The following is a 22,826-nucleotide window of genomic DNA, read 5'->3' as shown; positions in this document are numbered from 1 at the left end:
CCTTCCTAACCCTGCTCCCTCCGGAGCCAAAACCCATTCTTGCTTTGCAGGAAACAGAGAAGAGGAAAAGTCTTACCCAGCCTTCAGCACCCCTCTACCCTATCCTACAGGGGGGTACTGAAGAAGAATTAATTTTTCCTCCCCCGTATAACCCCTCTAGGATGCCGGAAGAACACCATCCTCCCCCTCCGGGGGAGGCAGACGCTGTTCCGAGAGTGGGAGGCGGAAACGCTCCAGGGGGAAGCCTGCCCTTTACCAGACAAAGGGCTCAGAGGGGGCAATCCGCCTCCACCGCGGACTCCACTATTCTGCCCCTGCGAGCCACCGGACCCCCAGATGCGGAGGGGAATCAGCCCCATCACTATTGGCCTTTCGCCACTAGTGACCTCTACAATTGGAAAGCTCAGAATCCTAAGTTTTCCGAGAAACCGGCAGGGCTTATTGATTTATTAGACTCTGTTCTTTTTACCCATCAGCCCACGTGGGATGATTGCCAGCAGCTTTTGCAGGTCCTGTTCACGACTGAAGAAAGAGAAAGAATCCTCAGTGGGGCCCAAAAACTAGTTCCAGGCGCAGACGGGAATCCCACCACCAACCAGGCTCAGATAGATGCCTCCTTCCCCTTAACTCAACCCCAGTGGGATTTCAACATGGCAGAAGGTAAGGAGAGGCTCCGGGTCTACCGCCAGACTCTAATGGGGGGTCTCCGAATGGCTGCTAGAAAGCCAACCAATTTGGCCAAGGTAGGAAATGTACAACAGGGAAAAGATGAATCTCCGGCTGCCTTTTTAGAACGGATCATGGAGGCATTCCGTACCTATACCCCCATGGATCCAGAGGCTCCGGAAAGCAAGGCAGCTGTTATCATGGCCTTTGTAAACCAATCGGCCATAGACATTAGGAGAAAATTACAGAAAATAGATAGACTAGGAGAAAAAAGTCTGCAGGACTTACTGGTGGTAGCCGAAAAGGTATATAATAACTGGGAGCCTCCTGAGGACAAGCAGGCTCGCACCATGGCAGCTGCCAACAGTAAGCAGACTCGAGACCTGGCCAGAATACTACTAGCTACCACTGCTGACTTCCCCGAGGAACGAGACCGCCGTCTCCAGCAGCTGGCAGACAACACAAGAAAAGGTAAAAGCACCACCAAGGGGGGGAAGCAGAGGCTGCAGAAGGATCAGTGTGCATACTGCAAGGAGATAGGGCATTGGGCCCGAGATTGTCCAAAAAGAGCTGGCGGGAAGGGAAGCAAGACTGATCGAGTAAAAGTCCTAGAGCTGGATGAACTAAGTGATTAGGGGAGTCAGGGTTCGGACCCTCTCCCCAAACCCAGGGTAACTCTTAAAGTGGAGGGGACCCCTATTGACTTCCTTGTCGACACCGGAGCACAACATTCGGTCCTCTGCACCCCACAAGGAAAACTAGCTAGCAAGAAGTCCTGGGTACAAGGGGCAACTGGTATGAGCCAGTATTCATGGACTACCCGAAGAACAGTAGATTTGGGAACTGGCCGGGTATCCCACTCCTTTATGGTAATACCAGAATGCCCCTACCCGCTGTTAGGACAGGACTTACTGACCAAGATTGGAGCTCAGATAACTTTCAGACAAGGGGGGCCTCAGGTCACCGATGGCAAGGGCCACCCCATCCAGGTCCTGACCATGAAACTGGAGGATGAATACCTCCTCCACCAGGAGGCGCTCCCGAGAGAGGATAATATAGACAGATGGCTACAAGAATTTCCCTCGGTTTGGGCAGAGACGGGGGGGATGGGACTAGCCGCTCACAGGACCCCAGTCCTGGTAGAGCTCAAGCCAGGAGAGAGTCCGGTAAGGATCAAACAATACCCCATGTCTCAGGAGGCCTGGAAGGGGATCCAGCCACACATCCGGAGACTATGAAGCCTAGGGGTACTAGTTCCTTGCCAGTCTGCCTGGAACACCCCCTTACTGCCGGTCAAAAAGCCTCACACAAATGACTACCGACCGGTACAAGATCTCCGGGAAGTAAATAAGAGGGTCGTGGACATACACCCAACTGTTCCCAACCCATATACTCTCTTGAGCTCCTTAGCGCCCTCCAGGGTCTGGTATACTGTACTAGATTTAAAGGACACCTTCTTCAGTCTGCCGCTGGCACCCCAGAGCCAACCCTTGTTAGCCTTCGAGTGGCATGATCCGGAGGAGGGCTACAGTGGGCAACTCACCTGGACTCGGCTACCTCAGGGATTCAACAATTCACCCACCATCTTCGACGAGGCACTACACGAGGACCTGGGTGAGTACAGAAGGGAGCACCCTGGCCTCACCCTTCTACAGTATGTAGATGACATCCTGATTGCTGCCGACACAGCCAAAGACTGTGAGCGAGGGACCCAGGACCTGCTGGCTACCCTGGGGGCCTTAGGATACCGGGCATCCGCGAAGAAGGCTCAGATATGTAGGGAGAGGGTAAGTTACCTGGGATATATCCTGGAGGGCGGACAGCGGCGGTTATCAGAAGCCAGAAAAGAAACTGTCCTAAAGATCCCTACTCCCACCTCCCGAAGAGAAGTGAGGGAATTCCTAGGATCAGCCGGCTACTGCCGCCTCTGGGTTCCAGGTTTTGCTGAGATCGCCAGGCCCCTATATGAAGCTACCAAAGAGGGGAAAACATTTAAATGGGCTGAAAAAGAAGAAACTGCCTTTAATCAGTTAAAAAAGTCCCTCCTAAGTGCCCCAGCCCTGGGCCTACCAGACATTACAAAGCCCTTCCACCTCTTTGTAGACGAACATAAGGGAATAGCAAAAGGGGTTCTAACTCAAGCCTTAGGCCCCTGGAACCGTCCAGTGGCTTACCTGTCTAAGAAACTAGACCCAGTGGCTGCCGGCTGGCCGCCATGCCTAAGAATTATTGCAGCGACAGCACTCCTAGTCAAGGATGCAGACAAACTGACACTAGGACAGGAGATCTGGATCACGACCCCACACGCCATTGAAGGGGTCCTGAAACAGCCTACGGATAGATGGATGAGCAATACACGTATGACTCATTACCAGAGCCTCCTACTCAACCCTCCACGAGTGCGGTTCCACCACAGTGCAGCCCTCAATCCTGCAACCCTGCTGCCCGACCCTGACCTAGGTGCTCCATTACATGACTGTGCGGGAATCCTGGAACAAGTACATGGATTCCGGATGGACCTGACCGACCGGCCCCTCCCCGATGCTGAGGCTACTTGGTTCACTGGTGGCAGCAGCTTTGTGCAAGACGGACACAGGTATGCGGGTGCAGCGGTGGTCACCTAAACGGACACCGTATGGGCGGAGGCTCGAACCTCTGGAACGTCAGCCCAGCGAGCAGAGCTCATAGCCCTCACCAAGGCACTGATGCTGGGAGCTGGAAAACAGCTTAACATCTACACAGACAGCCGTTATGCATTTTCCACAGCTCATATTCATGGGACAATTTATCAGGAGAGGGGGTTACTGACAGCAGAAGGACAGACTATAAAAAATAAGCAGGAGATACTTAACCTGCTTGCAGCCTTATGGCTTCCTGCCAAGCTAGCCATTATCCACTGCCAAGGGCACCAAAAAGCTGATAACCCAGTAGCTAGAGGTAATCGAAAGGCTGACCAGGCAGCCAAGGCAGTAGCCCTTACTCCAGTCCCCACCATGACCATACAACTACCAGACCCGGGAGACCCAGTTTTACCAGACCAGCCCAAATACTCCCAGGAGGAGTTACAGTGGATCAAGAAACTCCCTATGGCCCAGGAGATAAAGGGATGGTGGTATACACCTAACAAGGAGCTCGTGTTGCCAGACCAACTCAGAGTCTCAATATTAGAGCACATGCATTGGTCTATTCACATGGGGGCCCGAAAATTAAAAGACTTAATCCGACATGCCGGAATTAAGATTCACCAACAGGACACCAAAATAGAGCAAGCTGTATCTGCCTGCAAGACCTGCCAACTCACCAACGCGAGGGCCACATCAAGTAAAAAAGGAACCAGGCTCAGAGGCACCAGACCGGGAGCCCAATGGGAAGTCGACTTCACTGAAGTCAAACCAGGAAAGTATGGTTTTAAATATCTTTTAGTATTTACAGACACCTTCTCTGGCTGGGTGGAGGCATACCCAACCAAGCATGAAACGGCTCAGACGGTGGCTAAGAAGCTGCTAAAAGACATCTTACCCAGGTATGGTTTTCCTGCCATGGTAGGATCAGACAATGGACTAGCTTTTATCTCGCAGGTAACACAGGCAGTAGCCGAGGCGGTGGGGGCAAACTGGAAATTACATTGTGCTTATAGGCCCCAGAGCTCAGGACAGGTAGAAAGAATGAATAGAACCCTAAAAGAGACCCTTACCAAATTAACCATGGAGACTGGTGGGGACTGGGTGACTCCTACCGTACGCCCTTTACCGGGTTAGAAACTCTCCTTACACTCTGGGTTTTACTCCCTAAGATCATGTTTGGCAGGCCACCCCCTGTTATTCCCAGCCTTCGAGCTGAACTTATTGCTGAGTTTAAAGATCAAGAACTTTTTCTTTCCTTGAGCGGGCTCCAGAGGGCGCACGAGGACATTTGGCCGCGCCTCCGTGCCATCTACGAGGCTGGCCCGATCCCGACACCTCATCAATACAGGCCGGGAGACTGGGTCTACCTCAAGAGGCACCACCAAGACTCTCGAGCCGCGCTGGAAGGGACCCTACATCGTGGTGTTGACAACCCCCACCGCTCTCAAGGTAGACGGCATCGCGACCTGGGTCCATCACACCCACGCTCAGCCAGCGGACCCCTCCTCTATCCAGAAGGACGTTGTCACGCGATGGGCCATCAGTCGGGACCAACACAACCCGCTCAAGCTCAAGCTACAGCGCATTTGACCTACCTAATATTGGTAACTCTGTTAACTCTGCTTGTCATTGCTCATGCTGCCGGGAGTCCCCACGCCCCCACAAACATCACCTGGCAGATCATAGACACCAGCTCAGGGACAATACTTAATCAGACCTCCCAGAGCCACCCCAGGGACACTTGCTTCCCAGAACTTTGTGTAAACCTCCAAACTCTGTTTCCCTTGTCACCATAAATGCAGCCGGTCCCATGATTGGGTCCCTAAGCTACATGACAAGGGGGAATGAAAGGGCAGGCCTATGCTGGCCGACTCCATCCTGTTCCGTGTCCTTCACCTTGACCACTCCTCCTCCCCTTGAGTAAACCCCCCCTCACCTGCCTAACAGGACTCGGACCCTTCCCCAGGACCCTTCCCCAGCCAATCGGCTGAGGCCATAGCCATTACCTCACCAACTGCCCCCAGGCCCCAAAAAAACCTTTGTCCTTTTGAAACTCGCTCTCTTTCCCTGGTATCTCACTGCTGCGTCGGTGCAGGTAGGGGATTGAGCTCGAGCTAGCTCGAATAAAGGCTCTTTGCTTTTGCATCAGACTCGGCTCCCTGGTGTTCTTTGGGGATCACGAATTCTGGGCATAACACTCTCCATGACCTCTCCTCTCTGGCTGGGTAGGAGTCTTTCCCATATTCACATGACTAAGAGCAATTTCTTAAATCTGACTCTCTCAGTCAATGTCAGCTCCATCACTGACTCATTATGTGGCCTCCAAAACAGTATTTAATCTTTCTGAGCCTCATTTCCTCCCATGTGAAATGAAAATAATAACTGTATCTTCCCACAGGTTTCTTGTGAGGATTAAATGTACATAAAGGATAGGGGCACCTGGGTAGCTCAGTCGGTTAAGCATCCAACTTTGGCTCAGGTCACGATCTCGTGGTTTGTGAGTTTGAGCCCGGCATTGGGCTCTGTGCTGACAGCTCAGAGCCTAGAGCCTGCTTCGGATTCTGTGTCTCCCTCTCTCTTCCCCTCCCCACCTCGTGCTCCGTCTCTCTCTCAAAATTAAAGAAACATTAAAAAAAATTAAATGCACATAAAGGATGGTGCTTGGTACATAGTAAACACTCATTAAATACAGTATAGATGCTACTACTAATTCCATACCTGTCTCCACATGAGCTTAATGCCTGAGAAAGAAACCGGAGATATTTGCTTGAACATCTTTACCCTAGTAAAGTTCATATGTAAGTCCATGTGTACAGAAATGTAACTTCATTTTTTGTTAAAATCCATTTAAATCAATGTTTACCAGGTACCTATTTAATTAATAAAAGTTTAAATTCTCTTTCAGGTCTGTTCCTCCCCACCAACCCATTGATAATTTGGCAATTGCCTCTACATGTTAAAGGCAAAGTAGTTCTCTTTAAATCTTTATGGGTACTTTTTAAATAAATGATTTTTATTATGAGAGAGAGAGAGAGACAGAGAGAGAGAGAGAGAGAGAGCACATGTGTGCACACAAGCTGGGGAGAGGGAGACAGAGAGGGAAATAGAGAATCCCAAGCAGGCTCCGTGTTTTCAGTGCAGAGTCCAATGGGGGGCCCGAACACATGAAACGTGAGATCATAACCTGAGCCAAAATCAAGAGTCTGATGCTTTACGAACCGAGCCACACCGGTGCCCCAGTGGGTAGTTCCTTTGATAAAATATTTCAAACAATATCCATTTGTAAAAAGACAGCCCATCCTAAGTGGACCTTCTGTCATAAATCTTTTCTGAGTTCAACAGTCAACTTTGCCATTTCACTCTTCTCAACTTCTACAGGACCTCAACAATGTAAATATCACTTGATTCTTTTACCTCAAATGGTATATTTTTTAATTTAAAACACTTAAGTTTTAAAATATAAAAATTAGGGGCGCCTGGGTGGCGCAGTCGGTTAAGCGTCCGACTTCAGCCAGGTCACGATCTCGCGGTCCGTGAGTTTGAGCCCCGCGTCAGGCTCTGGGCTGATGGCTCAGAGCCTGGAGCCTGTTTCCGATTCTGTGTCTCCCTCTCTCTCTGCCCCTCCCCCGTTCATGCTCTGTCTCTCTCTGTCCCCAAAATAAATAAATGTTGGGAAAAAAAAATTTTTTTTAATTAAATCACTGTGAAACTATATTTTATGTTAATTAAACAATAGGAGAATCACCCAGAAATTGTCTCTTATTTCCTCAAATCCCATAGATATAACACGTTGTCAAATTAGCTCTTATTTGTTGAATGCATTCTATGTGCCATACCATACCCTAAATGCTTCTCGTATCTTATCCAATTTAACTCCCATGGGTTTCAGTTAGAAATACATTAAGAAAGATAGGAAAGGGGATTATCTTTTGTGTAGGAAGACATTATGGGTTTTATTCATGTTATACATTGAATTCTTCTAATGATAAGATTGATATACTAAATTCTCCACTTTGTGCATGAGAAAACTGAAGGTAAGCAGATTTAAGTAACTAATCCAAAGTTCCGTAATTAGCAAATGGCAAAGTTAGAATCCAATGATTTCTGGCTTTAGCACCTGCAGACTAAGTCCTGATTCATTCTCTGACTGGTTTGTCACCTTGGACAAATGAGTTAAACCTGCCAGACCTCAGACCCCCAACTGGAAAGGAATTACTAAAACCAAAACCTAATACTCAAGACCCATCTTATTCATGAGCTGTGCTAAGTGGTTTATGGGAATTATTCTTTCCTCTCAGAACAAAATCCACAAGGCACTTATTACTCTTCCTGTTTTATAGATAAGGAAAAAAAGGCAAAGAGAGTGACAGAACTTGCCCAAACTGCACAGCTAGTGTGGTTGAACTGGAACTCACATCCCACTTTCCTATCAGGTGCTACCCTGCCTCCAGGGACTGGAAAGATCTTTCATAAACACTGCACCTGGTGTTGTAAGCACAAGATAAAGAACGTATACGAAAATTACTTGAACAAGAATGTCAGCTTTGCTTACAAAATTTCAGGTTAATACCAACAAATGTACTAAAAGACAAAACCAGGCTGTAAAAAATTCTTGACAAGCTGAAAGGGTTGGCCTAATTAAAAAGATGAAATTTCACAGGATAACAGCCAGGCCCTATAATTAAGTTTAAAAAAATCAAATGTACCAGTTCTAGAGGGAGCAGGTATGGTTAGCAGCTGGCACATAAAAGGGTTTTAATAGATTTGAAGCTCCAGTATGAGATAACACTGTAATGTAGTTGTGCTCAAAAAAAAAAAAAAAATACAAAGTTATCTTGAGCTACATTAATAGAAATTCAGTGTCCAAACAAGATGGACCATAGTAGGACCAAATTTGCACTGGTCAGTTCACATCCACAGTACTGGGGTTCACTCAGGGAGTCACATTTTAGAGAAATGATAGCAGAAAGGGATCAGAGAACTAGACAGGACTCAGAAATCTGCCACGTTGCATGTTGAAGTTGTGACAATATATGAGAGAACTCACTAATAATCATTAAATATTTGCAAGATTTATATTCTAGATGGCCCCTTAAAGCAAAATAAGAATCAGGATTGGAAGATGCAGAGAAGAATGTTTCAGTTCAGTGTGAGGAAATTTTTAAGAAACAATTATAGGAAATAATTAAAAGAATATAAAGTTGAATGAATGTGAGTATTCCTTATCACTGCAGGTGTTCAAGCAAAAGGTCAACCACCACTTGTCAAAATACTACACAAGAGATCCAGATAAGAGACTAGGGCTCAGACTATATGGACTTGAGGTCCCTTCTGGCTTTGTAATTCCATGTGTGAAGCGGAGGAGGGAGAGTATTTTAAACCTGACAGAAGGTACAGACTGTGCTTGTTTAAATTAATTTATACAGCACATTAATAGCATAGTGCCATTCTCATAAGTAGCTTAATAAATACTCTCTAAATAAAGAAAAATGTTTCTTACACATCAAAATAATCTGTGTTGTCTAATAAATTAAGTTCAGAATGCAGTTTAAATCCATCATATAAGATGTAACACTTTTATAGGTTTTGCAGCCCACTAATTTACCATTATGTGTCACAAACTATAAATAGGCTTCCCTTTCTTCTCACTATACTTGTCTTTCTTCCTGAGTGAGCTAACAAACTCCCCTCCCCATCAGATTTGAAATAACATCTATTGCCAGCCCAGATCATTTTTCCAAGCTTTGTATGTTATCAGTCAATATTTTCATTGAAATACCCAACAGGTATCTCAACAAATATTTTTACAGCTGAACTCTTAATGGCCAGATCCCACTCATAGTCCACTCTTCCTCATCTCAGTAAACCCCATCCCCAAATTTGCTTATGCCAGGACTCATGGAGCCATCCATGAAAGTTCCTTTTCCCTATGTTCCATATCTTGCCTGTAACCAAGGGCTGACTGTTCTCAAAAACATTTCTCCATACACTTCTGCCCACATTCTGGTCCATTCCAAACTCATCTCACACTCTTCTGCAAAACCTCAGAACTAGTCTGCCTTGCCCTAAATATTGTATCCTAATTATATGGTCTCTGGTCATCTAGCTTTTCTTTGTATTATCTTACATTTCTACATAGGCATATTGTTCTCAAACAGTATGATTCGCTTTTCACTTTTCAATGTTTATACTATCTTCTCTTATTTTGAAGTGATAGGTAAGTAACATCTGGAGATGGAGGGGCAGGCTTTCATGCATGAAAAGAAATTCTCTGTTATTTTCTAGATTTTGATGAATATTTATTAAATTTATACATTTTAAAAATAGCTTTACTTAACATAGTAAGAAAAATGGAAAGATCTTATTTTATTTCTGAAATTTTGGCTAAAAATAGAAACCTCAATTTCACTTGTTCTTTGACTAATGTATAATAACTCATAAGTTTAACAGATTAGTCCTTTTAAAACATTTAATACCACTTTCATATATAACTAATCAAATTCCCTCAGACAATTCAAATCACAATTACCTACCCAGTATACTTGACCCAGTATATTTGACTCTTTCAAATATGTTATACACAAAAAAGCAGACTGACAAATGAAACAAATAAAATTTTCTGAGAACTTTATTCTTGTAAGTCTAAGTCAGACATTTTTTTTTAATTTTTTTTTCAACGTTTATTTATTTTTGGGACAGAGAGAGACAGAGCATGAACGGGGGAGGGGCAGAGACAGAGGGAGACACAGAATCGGAAACAGGCTCCAGGCTCTGAGCCATCAGCCCAGAGCCTGACGCGGGGCTCGAACTCACGGACCGTGAGATCGTGACCTGGCTGAAGTCGGACGCTTAACCGACTGTGCCACCCAGGCGCCCCTAAGTCAGACATTTTTTAAATAGATCAAACTGTTTTACACATTTCAAAAATCTTTAAAAACAAAGTAAAATCTTTTTGGTTAAAATATTAAAATACATTTCTAAATTTCCTCCCTTCTGAAACACTGCTAAAAACCAGAGTAAAAGACATTTTTTTAACAAATAAATACACCTGATCTCAGATTTCCAGCCTCCAAAAATGTGAGCAGTAAATTTCTGTTGTTTATAAGCCACCTAGTCTATGTGGTACTTTGTTATAGCAGCCTGAACTGACTAAGACAACACCCATAAATACACTAAAGAGCACAGCAACAGAATTTTAGAAGTTAAAAAGCCTTAGAATCAAGAAAGGTAGATCCCAAGCCAGTAACAGGGAAAATTAAAAATCAACCCAATTTATAGCATACCATTTCCAAAAGGTTCAGGAACAGGTAGCACCAAGCACTTCTGGTAGAGGGGCTTGTAGAAGTGGAGGGCTAAAATAAGGAAGATTCCATTTTAAAAAAAGGTGTTTCTATTCCTAAATTTCCTACCTTTTCCCCTACCCCTGCAATCTTGACAGAAAGTTTATTTTTGGAAAGAGAGAGAACAAAGGGTCTCTGGTTTGGGAGATATGGAACAGTTGAAGACTTAGTTATCACATCTATACAAAGGGAAATAATGGAGCAGGAATACAATATGAATGCAGAGATTCCAAATAGGCTTCTCCCAATGGGCTCTCAGAAGTCTGAAAGCCACATCTTTACCCTCCAGACAAGTGATTCGAAGGATGCTCTTTCCTGGAAATCTGACTAGCCTAAGAGGATTGAGGAGTTATGGGGGCTTCCCCAAGAAATAGTACTACCCTAAAGCAGTAGTACTCAACTGGTGGCAATGTTTCTACCCCCAAGAGAAAGTTGGCAATATCTATATGGAAGCAACTCAAATATCCACCAATCGATGAGCAGATGTGGTATATACAAACAGTGGAATATTGCTCAGCTTTCAAAAGGAAGGAAATTCTGACACATGCTACAACATAGGTGAACCTTGAGGATGTTATGCTAAATGAAATAAGCACAAAAAGACAATACATTATGATTCCATGTATATGAGATACCTAGAGTAGTTGAATTTAGGACAGAAAGTGGCAGGGTAGTTTCCAGTGGTTGGAGTGAGGGGGGATGGGGAATTGTTTAGTGGATATAATTTTAGTTTTACAAAATGAAAAACATCCTGATGATTGATTGCATATGAATGTACTTAACACTAATGCCCTTTTCATTTAAAAATGGTTACACAATGGTAAATTTCCGTTATATATAACCACAATTAATTTTTTTTTTTTTATTTAGGGGCGCCTGTATGGTTCAGTCAGTTAAACATCCGACTTCCGCTCAGGTCATGACCTCACAGCTTGTGAGTTGGAGCCCTGTGTCCGGCTCTGTGCTGACACCTCAGAGCCTGAAGCCTGCTTTGGATTCTGTGTCTCCCTTTCTCTTTGCCCCTCCCCCATTCACACTGTCTCTCTCTCTCTCTCTCTCCTTCAAAAATAAATAAACATTAAAAAATGTTTTAATTAAAAAAATGTACTTCTCATTCAGTATTTCTTAAAAGGCTTTTCTTTCCTTCCCTTGGGAATCAGCCAAGGGGCCAAGGAGGTATGAGAAGGCACCCTATTTGGACCTTGGATCAGAAAGGAAAAACGACATTGTTAGAACGGCTGCCAAAATCTGAATGAGGCCTGTGGACTGGATGCTGCTCATATGTCAATGGTGATTTCTTGGTTTGAAAGGTTACACCGAAGTCTATGTAGAAGGATATCCCTCTTTGGAGGGAAAACATACCAAATAATTTGGGGATGATAGGGCATCATATCTTCAATTCGTTCTCAAATGGTCCAGGAAAAAAAAATAATGATTTTGGTTATGTTTACCTTTTTTGATAAGGTGTCTGTTCATTCTATGTTTTTTATTCGGATGTTTGTTTTTTTATTATGGAGTTTAGGAAGTTCATAATATATACAGGATACAAGTGTTTATCAGAAAGGTGATATGCAAATATTTTCCCTTAGTCTGTGACTTGTCTTTTCATCCTCTCAATGTCTCTGAAGGAGCAAAGGTCTTAATTTTGATGCAGTCCAACTTAGCAATTTTTTCTTTCATAGACTGTGTTTTTGGTTGTGTATCTAAAAATATTTTTTGCTCAATCTAAGGCACAAAGATTCTTCGCTTATGTTTTCTTCTAGAAATGTTACGGTTCTAAGCTTTACAACTGGACCTATCATCCATTTTGAATTGATTTTATAGGAGACGCATGGGCCAAGGTCCTTTTTTGGCATATAGATATATAATAATTCCAGTAACATTTGTTCAAAAGACTATCTATCCTTTCTCTACTGAATTAGCTTTAAATTCTTGTCAAAAATCAATTGTCTGTTTATGTAGGGGTCTCTTTCTAGGCTCTCCATTTTATTTCATTGACTTATTTATCCTGATACCAATACCACAGTGTCTTGATTGTTATAGCTATATAAGTCTAAAACAGGTAGCATAATTTATCCAACTTTGTTCCTCTCTTTGAAAGTTGATTTATCAATTCTAGATGCCTTTAATTTGCACATGAATTTTAAAGTCAATTTATCAATTGCCACAAGGGTGGAGAGAAGAAACCCTGCCAAGATTTTTGTAAGAATTGCATTGCATCTAGAGAGCAATTTAGAGAGACTTGATATCTTCCAAATATTGAATCTTCTGCTCAGTATATCTATTTATTTAGTTCTTCAATTTCATTCAATAATTTCTGCAGTTGCTGCCTACAAATATTGTACAAATTCCTTAGATTTATTCCTATGTATGTTATATTTTATATTATTGTAGATTACATTTTTCATTTCAAGTTCCAATTGTTTTATTGTTAGTATTTACAAATAAAATTGATTTTTACATGTGGATCATGTATTCTGCAAACTTGCTAAATTCACATATTATTTCTGATAGATTTGTTTGTAGATATCTTAGGGTTTTCTACTCAGGTTATCCTGTTGCCTATGCACGAAGACAATTTTACATCTTCCTTTCGAGTATGTATGCCTTTGGTTTATTTATTTTACTTCCCTAGCTAAAACCTTCAGCACTGTTGAATGGAAGTGGTGAAAGCAGATATTCTTGCCTTATTCCTACTCTATAGGGGGGAAGTTTTTGGCCTGTCACCATTTAGTGTGATATTAGTTGTAGGTTTTTCATTAATACCCTTTATCAGGTTGAGTAAGTTCTCTTCTATTTAAACTTCGCTAAAAATTTTTATTAGGAATGAATGTTGGGTTTTATCAAATGCCTTCTTGTCATGTATACAGATAACTATATGATTTTTATTTTTTTATTATAAATTTTAAAAAGGGGATTACCTCTAACTTAAAACATTGAACTAATTTTGCATTTTCAGGATAAACCCTGCTTGATCATGATGTAGTATCCTTTTTTATATAATGTTGTATTCTATTTACTAAAAATAAAAAATAGTCTATGTTCATGAGACATATTGGTCTATAGTTTTCTGTTCTTATAATGTCTCAGTCTAGTTTGGGTATCAGAGTAATACTGCCTAAAAACATGAGCTGAAATTATTCCCTCCTTTTCAACTTTCCAAAAGCAGCTTATAGAATTAATGTTCTTTATGAAATACTTGTTAGAATTCACCAGTGGAGCCATTATTGTCACTGTAGTGTGTATGTGTGTGAAAGATTTTAATTATAAATTCAATTTCTTTAATAGACATAGGGGCTTTTAAGATCATCTATTTTTTTCTAAAGTGAGCTTTGACAGTTTGCATCTTTCAAGAAATGTGTTCATTTCATTTAATTCAATAAAGTTGTTCATAATATTTCTTGTTATCCTTGTAATAGCTATAGAATCCTTAGTAAAGTCCTTTTCTTCATTCCTGACATTAGCAATTTTGTCTTCTGTCTTTTCTTCCTGATCACTCTGGCTAGAGATTTATCAATTTTATTAACCTTCACAAAGAATTAGCTTTTTATTTTCTGTATTGATTTTATCTATTAATTTTGTTTTCTATTTCATTGATTTCCATTCTAAACTTCATTATTTCCTGATCATTTCCTTCCTTGTTCTCAGGTTCTGGTTCATTTTCTCTTCTTTTTCTAGATTCTTGGGTAGGAGCTGAGGTCATTGATTTATGACCTTTCTTCTCTAGCAATACAGTTGATAGTGATAATTTTCTTCCCAATACTGCATTAGCTGCATCACAAAATTTGATTATGTGTGATCATTTTTACATACTCCAAAAAATTAATTTTTCTTTTTTTATTAAAAAAAATTTTAATGTTTATTTTTGAGAGAAAGAGAGAGACAGCGCATGAGTCAGGGACCAGCAGAGAGAGAGGGAGACACAGAATCTGAAGCAGGCTCCAGGCTCTGAGCCATCACACAGAGCCCGATGCGGGGCTTGAACTCACAGACTGTGAGATCATGACCTGAGCCAAAGTTGAACCCTTAACCAACTGAGCCACCCAGGTGCCCCCCAAAATTAATTCTATTATTTGACCCATAGATTATTTAGGTGTGCATATTTTCACTTCCTAATATGCTGGAAAGTTTCAAGAGATCTTTCAGTTATTGATTCCTAACTTATTTCCACTGTTAAAAGTCTCTCAAGGTAGTAAGTTGAGGCAATTTTAGGGTTTACCTTGTTTGTTTCTTGACACTCAGAGCTCCTTCATTGCCCTACATCCAAGCATTTTAATAGTTTCTCCATGGAAATCTTGGTTAGATTAACCCCAAGACTTAATAATTTCTGTTATTGAAAATGGTTGGGGTGCCTGGTTTCAATTTGGCTTAGTTAGTTGAGTGTCCAACTCTTGATTTCAGCTCAGGTCATGATCCCCGAGCCATGGGATCAAGCCCCAGGTCGGGCTTGATCACGCTGAACATGGAGCCTGCTTAAGATTCTCTCTCTCCTTCTGCCCCTCTCCCACACTCCCACTCTCTCTAAAATTAAAAAGGAAAATAATAAAATGATTATTGCTGATAAGAAAAATGCCACTGATTTTTGTAGATTGATTTTTTTCTCCTGCAACATTTCTGATCTCTTTTATTAATTCTAAGAGTGTGTTGATTTTGTTTTTCTAAGCAGATAATTATATAATCTGCATATTATATCTTCCTTTCCAATGCTTATGTGTCCTTTATTTTCTAAGATAACATTCAAGACTTTAGTACTAAAATAAATGAATGTAAACTTTCTCCATTAAATATATTTAGTATCAAATCTTTTCCAAGTAAAAATGTTCCTTTCTAGTCCTCATCTGCTAAAGAGTTTTTACAATAAATAGGTTTTGAACCTTAACAAATGATTCTTTAGCACTAATTAAGATAATCCTATTATTTTATTCCTTAGTTTAATAATTATAAATTATTATCAATATGTTATCAATAGTTATTCTCAATAGATTACGTATGTTGAGCAATCCTTGCTTTTATGGAATAAACCTTACATAATATTGTTACACTACTTTTTTTCATAGACTACTGGATTTGGTTACCTAATATTTTATTTAAGTTTTTGCAACTACATTCATAGGTTAATTTTTTTTCTTGTATTGCTAATATCTGGTTTTGCTATCAAGATTATGCTAACAACATATAGAAGTTGGGAAGCTTTTGATCTTTACTATTTCCTGAAATAATTTCTATAAAATAAAATAGAGATCAACTATGCCATGGAAATTTGATCCAAACTCCCTTGTAAAGTGATCTGAGCTGAATTTTGAAAAGGAAGGAATATTTAAACTTGAATTAATATTTAAGTAAATGATGGTGGATTGTAGAGTCACATTTCTCACTGTCAGAGAGGGAGGTTACAGACAAGTAAGGGGAGAAGGCCACAGTAATCCATGCAGTAAAATGAATACCAAATTTTCACCTTCCACAAATAAATGACTGAATTAATTAGTTGACTGATTGATTACAAGAGTCAAATATTCCGTGCATAAATTGAGTAATTTATGTAATACTCAACCCTCAGGGAATAGAACATAGTAGAACATAACTCCCAAATCCTTAAGTGTGGCTGTGCATTGTGACTTACTTCCAAAGAGTACAGAATGAAAAGAAGGAGGGAAAAGGAGTAACTACACAATGGGAAAGCACAACAGAAACTACACCATCGACAATAAAGTCATCTTGATAGCATGTACCCTTTGTATGATGTAATGAGAATGATACTTCCCTCTGTGGTCTTCCTCTCAAAAAACCCATAACCACAGCCTAATCAGAAGAAAACTATCAGGCAAATCCCTAATGAGACACTAAAGAACTAAACGATTTTTAAGTCTTGAGGCCAAATAATGTCTGGTTTTTTACCTTTTCCCCGATGGGTCATGTTTTCAATCATTTTCTACAAAATACCTGACCAGTACTCCTTAAAATTGGTAAGGTCACCAAAAACAAGGAAAGTCTGAGAAACTGTGACAACTAGGGGGCATCTAAGGAGACAGAATGTCTAAATGTAATGCAGTGTACTGTTTAGGTTCCTAGAAGAGAAAAAGGACAGTCGGTAAAAAAAAAAAAAAAAAAATTAGAAGAAGAAAAGCTGCATTAAATATGGATTTTAGTCAATGATAAGGTATCAATATTGGTTCATTAGTTGAAACAAATATGCCATATTAATGTAATATACATACCAGTATGTTTTCCAATAGGGGAGACTGGGTATGGCATATATGGGAACTCACTGTACTCTCTTTGCAACTTTTCTGGAAATCTAAAATTAGTCTAAAATAACCTAAAGTCTAAAAAATATAAATAAAAATTACTTTTTAAAAAAGTTATTTGTTTATTTTGTGAGTGTGTGTGAGTGGGGGAGGGGCAGAGAGACAAGGAGAGAGAGAATCACAAACAGGCTTTGTGATATCGGCACAGAGCCCAACATGGGGCTGGGTCTCGTGAACCATGAGATCATGACCTGAGCCTTAAGTTGGACACTTAACCAACTGAGCTGCCCCAAAAGTTACTTTTTCATGATAAAACAAAATGACTAGAAATAAACAGGAAAAGCTGCCCAGAAAGTATGCAATGTGAATACTGAAATGACTGTTCAAATTGAAAATGGCCAGATAAATGCTAACAGTTACTAAAGTGGATAGAGCTATAAGAAGTCATTTCATTAATTCCTCTTTCCTAAAACAGTATCAAACGAAGTTATCTCCTATATTTTAAATCCCTCAACAGAAGACCCAAAGCTTCCATCAGTTGACCATTATAACTTTTAAGTTCCTTTACTGTTCCTCTCAAAATCTTTCCTTACAATCTAATTAAATTCATTATACTACAATTTCAGCTCACCTTCCCTTTGATTTTTCTTAGTGAAGATATATGTGTAGAGTACCACACTTTAGGTAAATGTTAGACCAGTACTTGAAGACAGTTATGAAAATGACCTTCAATCTTGAGGCCAAATAATATCTGGTTCTTTTACCTTTTCCCTCATGGGTCATTTTTTCTAAGTTTTTAATCATCTTTATGATTTTCTTTGAACCTCTTTTATTAGAAAGTCTTAACAGTGAAAAAGAACAAACTATTTAGCATACTTGCAGCATTTTAATGGCACTGCTAAATTTCATCATGCAGATTTGCCCTTTCCTTAAGCTATACTCAGAATTTTACTGTTGAAAAAAATGCCAAAATTTTGCCCTAAGTAGCAGGAATTGTATTGTCACTGAAATAGAATCTTTCTCCAAAATAATACCATTCAAATTGAAACATCACTATAACTTTTCCAAAACCAAGAATATAGTATTCAAAATAGACAATTTGACCTATTTTAATACATCATCAATAATCAGACTATCAAACACAATCCACACTTAAATAAATACTAATGAAGTTAACCCCTTAAAATAAAGCAATTACTTTTCAAAATGCTTTTCTGTCTCTTTCTACAAGTACACTCCCCTACCTCTCTTTTTACAATCGTTTATGTTGAACAACAGATAATGTCTGATGGTGAATTATAACATCACAATAGTTAATCCAGGTAAACTAATCTGAAAAAAAAAACTCACTTTGGCATTCTAAAGCCACTTATTAGTTTCTCTTTACCTCATGAAATTAACTTATTTATGTATTAAATTGCCAATGCCATACCAGTGCTCAGGAAAAAGGTGTTAATATCCCCTTTTCTTGGATGGCATTATCTATCCCAATTTAAATGTTTATAACTCTTTTGTAGCTAACGTGTTCCTCCATTAAACTCATCATACTTATTACAAATTTAGAATATAGTGAAATTCATAAAAAATTCACCTATAAATGGATTCATATATTTTATTATAATAATGTTACATGGGTTAGACCCAGTGTGGAAGCACTAAATCCATGGTATCAAGTGGTCTTTCTTTCTCATCAGTTTCCCACTATCTTAAATATCAACATTTTGATCTCTCATTATGTGGGATTAATCTAAGTAGCAAGAAGATAGAAATCTTCAGTCAAATTTGAAAAAGTCCTCTGGGTTTTTTTCCAGTTTTCATGATCTTTTTTCCCATATTCTCTCTGCATTCTGGAAATTCTCCTCATATATAAGATTACCTCTGTACTAGACATGTTATCCACCATATTCTTCAGCTGTTGTCATTCTCATTCAGACCAAGAGTTTTTATTCCAAGTACCTATAATGCCACCTGAGGAATATCTTAGATTGAAGAAGCATGTTTCAATTGGAAGGCCAGAAATGCTGGAAAGCTGATACCTTCAGGAGCAGCCTTAACCTGTGATGGACAGAAGTTAGTAGGTAAATAACCCAGGTTTGCTTATCTTTCTGGTAGGACACCCAGATATGTTCTACACAGTATGCAAAAGGTCTACACTGGCATTGAGGTCCAGTTACCCACAGTGGCGATCTGCTTATTAATGCATTTATTAGCTTGCTTTCTTTCCTGGCAATGTTCCCTGGGATCACCTCCCAAATAAAACTACCTACATTCAAATTCTTTTTTCAGGGTCCAACCTGAAGATATGATCTTTATGTCAATATTTCCTGATTTTCGTTTTCCATTGTCATGTCAAATGCAGAAAAGTTGAATCCCCTCTTTGATAGTCTTAACTATGTTTGAATTAAAATTTAAGTTATAATCATGAGATGATTTGTGTGAATGAAAAGCTCCGTGTGATCTCCATAAGGTCTATAATTACAATTGTAGTATTAGAGAATGATGTTACTAGATTCAAGACAGTTTGAGCTAAACTTTGCAATAATGTGATTAACTTCCTACAGTCAGACATGAGCTTTCAAGATTTGATAAACATATACAACAGTACTACTTTACCTTTCCTAGCATGAAATATTTTTTTTAGTATTTGTTCATCCTTTGCCATGATGGACATGATGTCATCAATCTGCATAGCCATTTCTGAGATTACTTGGTCTGGCCTTCATAAAACGATACACTAATTTTTCCCATTGCCCACTAACTGAACATTGATTAATTAGAATTACAAACAGTCTTATAAAACACTAAGTAAAATTTAATGGATTTTTAAAATTAATTTAAAAACCAGCTTTATTTTACATAATTTTGATTAGGCATATGATATGTGACTGTCCATCTGCACTCTTGCTCTGGGCCTCACAGGTGTTAGGAAGAACCGGAGGAGTAACAGGGATTATCTATATCCTCAGGACAGGAAGTCCCTCCATTCTCACAGAACCACGCCCACAAAAAAAGAGGTCAAAGCTGACACCAGGGAACTGGCAAAATTAGATTTTTATGAGAATTAGGTGACTACTGGAAAAAAATATCTCTTTCATTTTATTCTAGGCCCTTGATTTTTCTTCGCCCTGTAATTGGTATAGTTTTGAGAAATAAGAGATAATCCTCACTTACTACCTAAAGGTATCCAGTGAGATGTTTTGCTGTTCCTCAGCACTCATACTGAGAGATTATTCTCTGGAACAATTTACAAGTACACTCATACCACCAACAAGAGCTTCTAGAGAAATACTAAGGGAAGTGATGTTTGCTCTTTGTTAAATTTCTGAAAAGAAGATTGAGGAAACCGGCATTTGGAGAAAAGCCAAATAGCAATACATTCTTGCCATCAACGAATTTCCCAGGTGAGTCATGCTTCATAAAATAACTTTTTAAAATACTAGCAATCTTTGGGACAGAAAAAATTCAGAGGGTTAAAATGTTCCTGTCATAAAAGGCCCCAATCCTGCAGAGTAATGACACTTCAAAGTGCTGAAGAAGCAGAAAATATGACAAGTCCTAAACAAGCGCATGCGATTGATTAGCAAGCTAGGACTTTCTCCTCTCTTTTTCTCCCTTCATCGACGTGTACACAGTTTGAGGTGCCATTTTACATCCTAAATTAGAGACCTGGGATGGCAACCTCATTGCAAAGTAGACCTAGAAATCAGGTTGCAAGGTGTATTTGAATGTCAACAGGTAGCTGTAAGGAAAACTGTTAACAGATCCTTTTAAATCCTTGAAGATCAGAGTACGCAGCTGGGGTGCCTGGGCGGCTAAGTCGGTTAAGCATGGACTTTGGCTCAGTAAAGATCTCATGGTTCGTGAGTTCGAGTCCCAGGTTGGGCTCTGTGCTGACAGTGCAGAGCTTGGAGCCTGCTTTGGATGCTATGTCTTCTGCTCTCTCTGCCTGTCCTCTGCTCGCACTGTATCTCTCTCTCTCAAAAATAAACATTAAGGTAAGAGCACACACCAAGGCTAGGTTAGTTTAAAAAGGTAATTTGTATTACTATAAATTTGGCAATTAGCAGCTACAAACATAATCTAACTACAATAGCCCAAATAGACCAAACACAACTTTTCTGTTATAATACCGTGCCTGAGTAAAGAGAAAGCTTAGCTAACTGGAGCAGGAGAGGAACAGCCTACAGAAAGATAGATGTGTACAGATTGTGCCTCCCCAGGCCCATTCTGAAGCTGGCATAACCACTCTTTATCCAACTTTACTTTTTTTTTCTTCACAAATCTTAATGGAATCATTTATTAATAGAATAATATAAAATAATATATGTTTTATAGCTGAAACATGACTATAATATTGAAATTAATGTTGGGGTGCTGGACGGCTCAGTCGGTTAAGCTTCCAACCCTTGGTTGTGGCTCGGGTCATGATCTCATGGTTTCATGAGTTCAAGCCCCACGTTGGGCTCTGCACTGTTAGCGGGGAGCTTGCTTGGGATTCTCTCTCTCTCCCTCTCTCTCTGTCCCTCTTCCACTCACGCTGTCTCTATTTCTCTCAAACAAATAAAACAAACTTTAAAATAAATAAATAAATAAATAAATAAATAAATAAATAAATAAATAAAATTAATGTCAATCTATGAGTTCCATATGTATAAGGGATAAGGAACTAACTAGGAGACAAAAACTTGATCCTGAGTGTTCTACAATGAATCTTTCTAATTTCAATTTCACATAGTTAATGACCATGACAACAACTAACCCTCTTCCTCTAGGCTATCTTTAATGTCTTATGACAGAGGAAGGAAAAAATTAATTAGTATTTTTATCACTTAAATCATGATTTATGATTTATTAAACTATTTATGAAGGAAAATCATGCTTTGAAAATTATTTTCAATGAGATGTCCAATATACAAATGATACAAGTCTATTACTACCCTTCTGTGCATCTATGTACTACAAATGATATTTACATAGAGTAAAACACCAAATATATAGTGAACTTTAAAATAATTCCTCCATTGGGGCACCTGGGTGGCTCAGTCAGTTGAGCGTCTGACTTCGGCTCAGGTGATGATCTCACAGCTCTGTGAGTTTGAGCCCCACATCGGACTCTGTGCTGACAGCTTGGAGCCTGGAGCCTGCTTCGGATTCTGTGTCTCCCTCTCTCTCTGCCCCTAACCCACTCACATTCTGTCTCTGTCTCTCTCAAAAATAAATAAACATTAAAAACTTTTTTTTAAATAATTCCTCCATTAGAATATAATTAGAATATATACCAGCTAGAAATTTAAACAAATGTGTATGATGCAGTGTGATGAACAATAAATGTCCTCCCATCACTCTTCCTATGCCACACCCCTAAGTCTTGCTTGAGATCATCTTTAGCTTTCTTTACTCCCTCAGAAAAGCCTACTCTGCATGGGTATTAGGCATCCCCATACATGTTTCCATCATATAAAAACCTGCACCTCCCGTATCCCAGCTCCTTTCTCAGTGTATCCTATTTACTACACTGATCATATTCCTAGTAAATATCCTAGTAGCCTAGGTTTTGTTTACTGTCTAGACTCCCCCCTGGCCAATGGGCTTTGGGAAGTCAGGGATGATGTCAAACTTGTCTTTTCTGTCCCCAGCATCTCCCAATATGCCTACTACTGGCACCCAGTAGGAATTGCACAAATATATGTTAAGGGAAATCTTTCTCAGTGATCCATAGTCATATTTTAATTAAGAACCTTTGATTATCCACTCAGTCATTTTTGCTGGATCAAATTATCAAACAGTCAGTCAGTCATATATACTGGCATGTGTTTGGGTCATTTCCTTATACCATTATTTAGTGCCAACAAGAAAGTCATGGTAAATTTAAGAAGAATCACAAATGATGAGGAAGATAATCTAGTGCCAGAAGGAAACTTGTAGCTGGCCCTCAGCTGACTGGGGCCAGT

The 22,826-nt window shown here is 39.9% G+C and overlaps 1 protein-coding gene across 1 annotated transcript in view; it reads left to right on the top strand.

The window, feature by feature from the left end:
* Window positions 1-1,016: 1,016 nt before the first annotated feature.
* The window catches only part of LOC121030051 (uncharacterized), a 45,583-nt gene continuing 23,773 nt past the window's right edge, over window positions 1,017-22,826 (top strand). The window contains 7 exon segments of the mRNA XM_040474609.1: window positions 1,017-1,032; window positions 2,329-2,453; window positions 3,042-3,692; window positions 3,765-4,396; window positions 4,398-4,454; window positions 4,456-4,674; window positions 4,676-4,833. Coding sequence (XP_040330543.1) covers window positions 1,017-1,032; window positions 2,329-2,453; window positions 3,042-3,692; window positions 3,765-4,396; window positions 4,398-4,454; window positions 4,456-4,674; window positions 4,676-4,833 — 1,858 coding nt within the window.

Source organism: Herpailurus yagouaroundi, unplaced genomic scaffold (genome assembly GCF_014898765.1).
Source record: "Herpailurus yagouaroundi ecotype Mexico unplaced genomic scaffold, PumYag 139, whole genome shotgun sequence".
Lineage (NCBI taxonomy): Eukaryota > Metazoa > Chordata > Mammalia > Carnivora > Felidae > Herpailurus > Herpailurus yagouaroundi.
The sequence above is the reverse complement of the archived record's forward strand: the minus strand, read 5'-3'. Positions and strand labels throughout refer to the sequence as shown.